The sequence below is a fragment of the Protopterus annectens genome, chromosome 14.part0 (genome assembly GCF_019279795.1).
Source record: "Protopterus annectens isolate FY-2018-M chromosome 14.part0, PAN1.0, whole genome shotgun sequence".
Taxonomy (NCBI): Eukaryota; Metazoa; Chordata; order Ceratodontiformes; family Protopteridae; genus Protopterus; species Protopterus annectens.
The window spans coordinates 779,459,554-779,469,481 of NC_056748.1; the positions used below are offsets into that span (position 1 = coordinate 779,459,554).

The 9,928-nt window shown below is 37.4% G+C and overlaps 1 protein-coding gene across 1 annotated transcript; it reads right to left on the bottom strand.

Moving 5' to 3' along the window:
• Positions 1-895: 895 nt before the first annotated feature.
• SLC18A3 (solute carrier family 18 member A3) lies at positions 896-3,600 on the bottom strand. The gene has a single exon (XM_044056520.1). The coding sequence runs from the start codon at positions 2,990-2,992 to the stop codon at positions 1,424-1,426; it is 1,569 nt and encodes a 522-aa protein (XP_043912455.1). The 5' UTR covers positions 2,993-3,600; the 3' UTR covers positions 896-1,423.
• Positions 3,601-9,928: the final 6,328 nt, after the last annotated feature.

The following is a 9,928-nucleotide window of genomic DNA, read 5'->3' on the forward strand; positions in this document are numbered from 1 at the left end:
TAACAAGAAGGTAACCGATACTTAAAACAGCTAGTCCCCAATGCAGCGTATGTAACAGAGTTCCGTATAAAGCAGCTTGATTAAAATAACCAGCTATAAAAGAAAGATTTAAATAATTTATTGTTGGAAGTTTCAAGTGAATGCATCAGTCATGATGTCCCTGTCCAATAGGATACAAAGACGTCTCATAGCGGCATAATCTTGCTAATCAAACCAATACAATATTAATACTGATGCAGTCACCAGATATGATCGTGCTATTTTTTGGTGAGTTGCTACAGGCTTTTATATATGTTTTATAGAATGAGGTGGTAATTACGCGTCTTGCAATAAATAACACATTTAAGTAGTCCATGGTAGCAATTTAGTGCCGCAGAAATGGGATACGCGTTATTAAGGTGCTCTTCTCTTTAGCTGCTGTTGCTTTTATGCTTGCTAATTTCTTGACCCAGAACAAGGTGGAGAAAGGAATATGGTGTAACCATACATCCCCCTATTATTGATATTTACATAACAATTTCACAAGGAAATAGTACTAAGAGATACAGAAAAACTATCATACTGCGCTCTCTCTCTCTCTCACACACACACACACACACACACACACACACACACACACACACACTTGAGCTAAAACCGATCTACTTGAATAGAGACTGATGTGTAACAGAAAATGTAATTGGTGACTTTTAAGAAGATGAAATTGAGCATGGTCTTTATCCACCTGCACAAATGAGCCTGGCTGTTTAACTACAACTAAAATGTACGTTTACTAATACAACTGAACTGATCTTGACAAAAGTCTGCATTAATAGCATTTCTGTTTTACAGCAGAGTCAGAGGCAGTTGGTAAAAGTACTGTGCCGCTCCACAAACTCAAGAAAGACACAATAAAGTCTTTGTGGTTTCATTTATTCATATTGAATTACTCTTGACGTTTCAGAATTAAATGTGACATATTGCATTTGTTGAACAGCTGCACACACCAGGCAGAGATGATCACATAGCTTGCTTCATTCCCAACAACAGTAAAAAACAGAAAAAATAAAATACACAGCAGGATTTTTGACCCATGAACTTATATAATACGTTGTATATACATGTTTTTGTTAGTCCCTGAATATTCGAGTTTCTTTTTGAAATCCAAGGTTACATATCAACATTTGTAAAAAGATATACAGTATTCGTTCACGCGCACTGTTTAAAGTTTAGTAAACTTTTCACAATACCCCAGCAAAATTTTTGGATGAACAGTTAAAGATTTATTAGATGCATAATTTTAATTGTCATTGTTAACTTTCAAACTTATGTGGGGGGAACAGTTCTATAATAAATAAATGCACACTTATGACTGGGATAAATACGTATAAATATTGCACATAAGTATAGAACATACTAATTTTCAGTTCAGTTTTTCCATTATTTAATTGTATTCAGGGCCTGAAGAATCATCTTCAGAGTAGGACCTATCTGCCAATTGTCTTCTGTGGGCCTCTAGACTGTTTTCTTCTGTATCAAACCTCTTTTTCTTAGCATTGCGTTCTTCCATCTTGATTGTATCATACAAACCTTTAGGACCTTCATCCAGGAGGACATTCCTCTCTGAGTAGGAAGGCTTCATTTGGCATACGTATCTCAGAATTATTAGGGTAGGAGCATAAAGCACATTTGCAAGGCCCATGCCTAAGTTTAGTTGTACAAAACCCAAGGTGTGAACAACCTGGCCGGCTACTATGGGACCCAAGGCATAAGCTACTGAGTATGAGATATCGGCTATGGCATACACACTTCCATATACGGAAGTATGACGTAAGTCTACAAGAAAAGCAAGGGTGGGCAACAGCGCGGTGTCAACCAGGGCTATCCCAAAACAAATGCCGCATAGAGGTAGGATAAGTTGGCCAAAGTTTCTGCATGCTGGCACTGTACAGGAACTTGCCCCTATAATCACCATCCCCAGTGCCCCATAGAACCACTGGTAGTTTGGATACTTGGCAGCAAGCTTTACAGTTATATACACCCCTAAGACGTGAGGGAAAAATGCTGGTAACCAAGTTAGTCCCATTTCCCATTCTGTTGCATTCATTGTTTGTTTCATCCAACCTGCAATGGTAGGCTCAAGGAAGGCTAATGGGATGTTACATGTAGTCAGTGCTCCAGCAACTACAGCTATGTAGGGGTCAATCATTAGTCTGTAAATTGGGGTGCCAACAGGCATGTTTTCTCTAGTCCTGTTTGTAAATGGCTTGATAACTGTTAAAAGCAGCACGCCGTCTAGAAGACAAATAGAAGCCAATACAATAAATGGCATTCTGTTGCCTGCGAATTCGTACAAAATACCACCAAAGGGGGGCGCCACCAAGCTCCCGAAAGAGATGAAGGCTAAAGCTATGCCCAAGGCTTTTCTCCTTTCTGCCTCTTCAGTGTATTTGTCCGCAATCATTGCAATTCCAGACGTATCAGCAAAGGCTGACCCTAGTCCCTGGAGACTTCTAGCTACAAACAAGGTAGCATAGTTTTCAGCAAAGGCAAATATAATCGTAGAAATAAACATTACAGTGAGTCCTATTAAAAGAGGAATGTCATATCCAACTCTGTCTATAAATGTCCCAGTTAAAGGGTTAACAAGCAGCTGCAGAATGGCTTTAGATGCAAAGAGTACCCCTAATTTTATATCTTCATTTTCCGCAGGATACCTTGGCCGTAATATTCCCCTAGTAACATTAGAAAAACTAGAGTTTGTTTCTTTAGGTGCTTGAGACGCCCTTGCTTTAGACTGCAACGATTCCAGGTAATCTGGCATAATTGGTACAATCACCATATAAAGCATATTGTCCAACAAAAGTGCCACACACACAATAACAAGAATCAGCCTTCTCTGACGATGAGGTTCCTGCATGGCAGAACCTACTTGCTTAGTTCTTTCACCCACAACATCAGACAGTTTTACAACAACAGATTTAGCCATTCCCACTGTAGCCTCAGTTGCCATGCCACAGACTAATATTTCAAAACTTTTCTTCTGTGGAAATAAAGCGTGCAGGTTCCTTTGTGAACAATAATTTCAAGTATGCGCAGTTCAGTCTTCACTGAGCATTGATATCTCCCTTCAGATACTTCGGCTTTTTAAAACTGCACTCTTTGGCGAGGAACTGCGCTTACTAGGTTGTATATCTTTCATTCATTCATTCCTTGTACTTTCCCCGTGCTGGTAAGAAAACAGAACGTGTAATGCAAATCTCTGAAAGTCAACGTAGGCTCAGACCCCTTATGCTTTTGCGGAAGCTGCAGAAGCGCAATCTGAATATTTAAAAGGATAACTCTGAATTTGTAGTTTGCCCATCATTGTATTAATTCTGAAACAGAACCACCTCGCATTCAGCAATTCCTAGGCTTCTATTTGCAGTAATGGCATAAGGAATGAGTCCAGACTCTTCCAGCAAGTATAGGGCTGAATAATTTTTGATGCCATTGACACAGACTGAGTTGCATGCTTCTTGATTCTATTTTTTCACTAAAACTATGACGCGCAGTTACCTTTAGCCCCCAAGTGGTTACTTTGCCAGATGCGTCTGTTTATGCTAATTCACCACATGGAAGATCGTTAGCCAATTACAGAACAGAAAGCCTTCGGTAGCCACATAATTCCGAACAGATCTTAGGAAACGCAGATTGCTAGCGGCTGCAATACTTCAGCACTGGACAGCTCCCTAGCATGGGACTACTGTAGGGAAAAGGCGAGGTGCCCACCGAGTGCGTGATGTATGTATCTGCTGCCAAAGATTGTTCCATAATTCCTTTCTGGTTTGTGACTGATACTAATTTTAAACGATGATAATAAAGTATTGTTATTGCGAACGTGAGTCAGTTGCTTCAACTTTTTCTCTGGGGGGAAACCTCGCCCTGTTCATTTTAAGGGTGGTACATAATATTTATTTTTACATGTTTTACTTTGTTTCTACATTAGCTCTCCATTGCTTAGCTCCATTACAGAGAAGACGCCGGGAGAAAAGATTAAAAAGTAAACAAGTAGACAAAACAGTATGACTTGAACGCAATCTAGTTTTCTCCTGACTGTTTATTCTGTTAAATAAGGCAGAGACACTCCCTTAGATAAGTACCACTACATATCGAAATATACGGAAAAATAGCATCACACCTTAACAGGTAAATATTGATGTTGTAATCGTGCCACGTTCAAAGCTCAACTGTATTCAGTTGAGGGATAGCCCGCAAGCACACGCCCACATACCAAGTTAATGTCCAGAAGGTTTAGAGGCATCTACAACATAAGTTATGTCCATTACAGAAGCTTTCATTGCTCTGTACTATTATAATTTAGACGGTAAGAACAGCATAGATTATGGTTTGACAGATTGCTCACTGAAACATTACTGTGGTCACTCATCTTTTATTTTAAAGAGCCTTATAATCTTGATTTAATATCAACAACATTAGCAACCAGTTAACTCTCTGACATGTTATAGCCTGCCAAATACACGCCATGCGGGTTTTAAAAGGCATTGCTTAGTCGGAGCATCAACCCTCCTCGGAAACATACACACACTTTCAAGAACAACGTACTATAAACAGACTTCAAGTTACGCACAAACACACTGCTCACACGTTAAACTCTCTAACAGTTTGAGATTACAATAAAAATCCATAAAATAAGTATGTTAAAACAGTATGTATCACTTAAATGAAGCTAGTGTTTGTTGTCGCGTACTTCTGCCTGACCTAAGCGCAGCAATGCTCTTCAGACATATTTTTTATTTCTTAAAAAAGTGCACTGAAGGGTTTACCACATCAAATAACAGTAAGAAGATTGGGATTAGTAAATTAGTTCGTATGAAGTCAGGACAAAGTTTGCCCCGATTTCATATCAAGATAGAAAGTAAGGGGGTCTTAAAATAACTTTATTGGACACCACGTGGCAATGCAGCAGTTGTATGAACCATCCATTCGGGAAATTGTGGTAGATTGGGCAGTCAGCTTTAAACAGTCACTCGAACCGGTCATCTGATGCCATTACTGTGGTAAAAGTGAACATAAATGTATGAATGTACAAATACTACTGATGCGTAATAAACATTCAGTGCAATTTTGGGCTGCAAAAAATTGATTTTGTGGGATAGACTGCTAATCTCCTGATTGTTTTCATTTTATATAAAAATACAGTGATACAAGTGCTCTCTTGACTGACTGCAGTCTTCACTGTACCTGTAAATGAATCAAAGATGCCTTGGTCAGTGCTTCTGGATTCTCATACAGTTGCTTTCTACAGTCACGACAAGGTCCATTTTTGGATAATTTACGATGAAACATTTTCAAAGAAACAGATGTCCTTCCTCATCGGGTAACAGTTCTGGGCTTGTTGACTTTAGCGGGAAGAATAAAGTCAACTGGGAATTCTATTTATCAGATCAGACATATGATTTAACCCTTTAGTGGCTTCGCCTAATCCAGAGTGTCATGAACGAGCATTTTTTCAGAATATACGTCTTCTCTTTTCACTGACAAATTGTGTACTTAACAAAAGTAGGAACTATTAATTAGTGTTGCTGATTTGCTGCTGAATGCAAATAACTACATGAGGGTAAAACAGTTTAAAATGTTTTTGCCTCATTTGCAGTCTTGTTAACTACTATTGCTTGATTAACTTTAAACACTGCATTTCTAGCAAGGAAAAGCTGTTTATAACTCCACCACCAGAAAACCGATGTTAATACACTCAACATACTCCAATGCCGTTACGCCCCCAAATCTGCCAGATTCTGTTCAGTAATTCCTAGCTCTGTACCCCAGCATGCAAAATGAAACTGGCAGATCTCTGATCTTTCATTTGCAATCTTGCATTATGACTTTCCAAAATAAGAAAAATATTTTTATTAGACTTTGATTATACATAAAAAAGAAACAGAAGGCTGTAGCGTGGAGAAAAATACAGGAAACTAGCATCAGCAATGTAAGCTAAAACTGAAAGGCTTGACGAGGCAACCAACCTGGAAGAAAATAGCATGTTGAATGAATGAGACTAAAAGAGAGAGGGGAAAAAACTACGCCTCTGGCAGCCCCACGAATGACAGAAAGGGGGGAAACGGCACGCACTGATATGTTACAAAAGAAGAACAGACCGTGCAGTTTGTGAAGCATGAGAATTTACTTATGAAATTTAGACAACAGCCTTCGGCTCAGATACATAAGCGAACTGCCTTGGTTGGCATTCAGGCACAATAAATGTTAAACAATGCAGCACATTTAATCATAAAATGATGTAATTGTTTCCGGAGATTATTTTAGGAAGGACTTTATTGGATTTGACTTGTATAAAATATATATTTAGATAGTTTGACTTCAACTGACTTTGTCAGACTAAGAACATATGTCTATTAAATGCACTATTGACTATATTGGAGGAGCTCACATCACTCAGGCTTTAATGACAAGAAAGACTTTGAATGGACATCATTTTAACGACTGATACAGTAGCACCCTTTAGATCAGTGTCCTTGTCAAGGGTTAGGCCTAGAAAGCATCACAGTTGGTTTCTTTCTGCTGTCCCTTGTGAGTTGCAGGTCCTCCTGCTGTATGCTGTGTTTAGAGGAAGCTGGGTTGCCTTTTTAGGGTGTGGGCAATTAATTTAGGCTGCTTGGTGCATCAGCTTCTGATTTCAGTGAGCCATTTGGTAGATGAGTTAGGCACTGGGAACCAATTCTGGAGTAAAAAGGACTGATCTTCTATAAAATGTAACATACAAAAAAAAAAACATGAGATCTTGAGTGCTTCTGAACATACATTCACATTGTATTTATGTAGGAACATGTCACAATACAATGTTTTCAGGCAAGGGACTCACATTAGTAATGCATGCTTTCTTTTATTCCCGGTCTTAAAATCTTGTATGAGATATGGATTAAACAACTTATCTATTAGATTTAAGGCTGAAATAACCAATTGCATTCAACAGCTTTCTGAGCATGAATTTGGGAAACAATAAATTCATACCACCTGATGATAACATTTCTTGCCAAAACATTTAGTATAGTATTTTGACATACTATACTGTTTTCCTTCCAGTGGTGACTATTCTTTTTGTGGTCATATTGGGTTTATATATGGAAAGGTGCTTTTATGACATGATACAAGTTTGTATGGATTGTTAAAAGCTCTTATTGTCAAAAAAGCATCAGGACATCTGTGGGTTCACACTATACATTTTAACCAAGTTCCTTGAAATCTGACAAACATCCATGTTAGGTAATGTAGTATAATTATTTTGCATTTGACTACTGTAAATACTCAAGATTCCAGTGTTTATCCATATACATTTCTTTTTTTTTTAGAGAGACTTAGGTTTTCTGTAATAACATTCCCTTACAACGTTTTTTTCCATTTTCACGTGTATGCTATACACACAGTGATTTCTTTGTTTATGACTACACAATTAAATGCAAATGTAGTTGTTTTTGTCTCTCACTTTGCATTGCTGTAAAGACACCTGTGTGTGTGTGTGTGTGTGTGTGTGTGTGTGTGTGTGTGTGTGTGTGTGTGTGTGAGTATATATTCCAATGCATTGACTATCGGTTCAGTCCTGCCTATAGAATATACATTTATATGCTGACTCTGTAGTCTCACTGTGCAAACTAGAGCCATCTAATTTAGTAGAGCAACCCAAATCCAGCAAAAGTATGCATGCATAAAAAATATTGGATCTGATGAAAATTATCTTTAGCTGCAGAAAGCTTACTTATTTTCATTCATCAGTTTCATTTTGTAATGCCTTTGTTTTAACAGCATTTTTTGATCTTAAAAAAGGCAACTTTACCATGACTTGTGGTTTTGTGATGTTAACATTAATTAGAACACACAAATACCACACAAAATAAAGACAAAAGTACAAGTTGCAAGTTGATGCAGAATTCCTCTTACAGGCTTATAACGTTAAAGAATTATACCAAGCCTATAATTACCACCTATGTCAACAGAATGACAGTAAAGAACTTAATAAAAAACCGAGGCGGTAAGACAATTTAAAAAGCCATAGTACTTCAACAGGTGTAACTACATTCTATTGGCATCAGCAGATAGAGGTATATTGCTGAGCAGTGCAGTGGTACTAGTTCTAAGCATGAGACAGTTTCCTGGATCACAGTTTGATTTCTACATTTTACATGCATCAAAGTCACTAGCAATGAAAATCTAACATGTTCATATTTTCAGCTGCCAACTTTATGATCACCTATGTATCCTTCAAGATCCTTGACTGCCATGACTTCATGTTGATACATACCAGGTTTAGTTTTGAATGAAGTTAATGACTGAGGAGTTATGATCGTAAAGAAACGCTTATTCCATAAAACTAGGATTTGTTGTGTAATGTATTTACCATTACTGAAATTTATCTTCAATATGAAGTTCCCTGCTCTGATGTTTACTCTCCTGGTGATGTATTCCACTGATAGACTTTTAAACTGAACTGACTCAGATATTGATTTATAAACTAGGGACATAAGAACACACTAGGCAGATTATCATAAGGGCCAAAGATGGCTACTCATATACATCTTTAAGCAGACAGACTTAACAGTACTTGCTGCCCTTTCATAGTGCATACTGCCCAAATTGAGGAAGGTCTTACATTATAACCCTGGTATAAATTTGTGTCTGTCCATTCAGTCATCAAGAACAGCCTTAAAGGTAGCCAGGGTAGAACTTTGTTTGACCAGCAGTAATAACTTATTACACAGGATAGAAATATGTTGAGTTAGGAACCTATCTTCCCAGCATGAAGAAGGTGTTCTCTTAGCAACCTATGGGAAACAAAATATAATAACAGTTCCTAAAGGCTTCCCTAATAACCCAGGGTTTTCATTTCTATTATTTTTCTATTAAGGAATAACTGATTCTTTTCCAGCTCTTTCAGTTGGCTTCTTTGAAGCCTATAAAACAGCATTCTGTTCATTAACGGGTCAGATCGAGGGTATAAAATGATAAACAATCTTCCTGGAATGACTAGTCATGCTGTTTAGAACTGAGCTACCAAATGCGTTTCTGACTTTGATAGATATATGTTTCTTGAAGTTTGAATTTCATTCCTGGGTCCATCTTGGATCTATCTAAAATTCTTTTGATGTAAGGAAACTGTTTAGAAAACTTTATTGAAAATATTTCCCCTTTAAACAGAAGAAGTTTTCTAATGTTTCCAACACTACATCCTCCCTACAGAATATTACTACTTAAGCTGGTTTTAAGAACTTTAGTGGAATAAGACAAGCAAAGCTGAGTGGAGAAAATAATGTTTCACCAGTTAAGCGTGATATTTTTGTATGGATTTTTTAAAAAAGGAGAAAACAAAGAATTATATATACTGTAACTAGACAAGAAGGAGCCACACTGAAAAAAACATTCAGTAATCAAAAAGTGATAATTAAACAAGCTTGCAAGAGGGGTTAATATAGTTGTGATTTCCAAGCAGTACTGTAGAACAAAGATGTTAAAATCTTCTCGATAACATGAGAATATATGAGAATGTATAAAATGTCAATAGCTACAATACAGACTGAACTCCGTAAAATCCTGGTGAGGGTGTAGAATCTATTTTGTTTAGGATAAGAATGCATAGAAGCTGACTGTGAAGAATTTTGTGTCTTCTCTTTTTTTGTACATTCCTAAGGCACATAAAAACATAACATTCTTAACTGGTAAACCTCTCATTTCAGGGGATGGGTTGACTCTTGCAATAAGTTGGATTCCTTCTGAGTGAGTTTTTACAGCATTTTATTCTGCCTCTTCCATTCTATCTATATCATAACAGACAATTATTGAAGAATATTAAGGCATTTTCTTGGCAATGGGACCATTGGATCTTACTATGGATATCATGAGGCTATATAATCGTTTTGACCATAGACAAGGCCTCCAAGCT

Bases quoted from the DNA above. Each gene is read 5' to 3' on its own strand.
- SLC18A3 (XM_044056520.1), bottom strand. From the start codon at position 2,992: ATGGCAACTGAGGCTACAGTGGGAATGGCTAAATCTGTTGTTGTAAAA.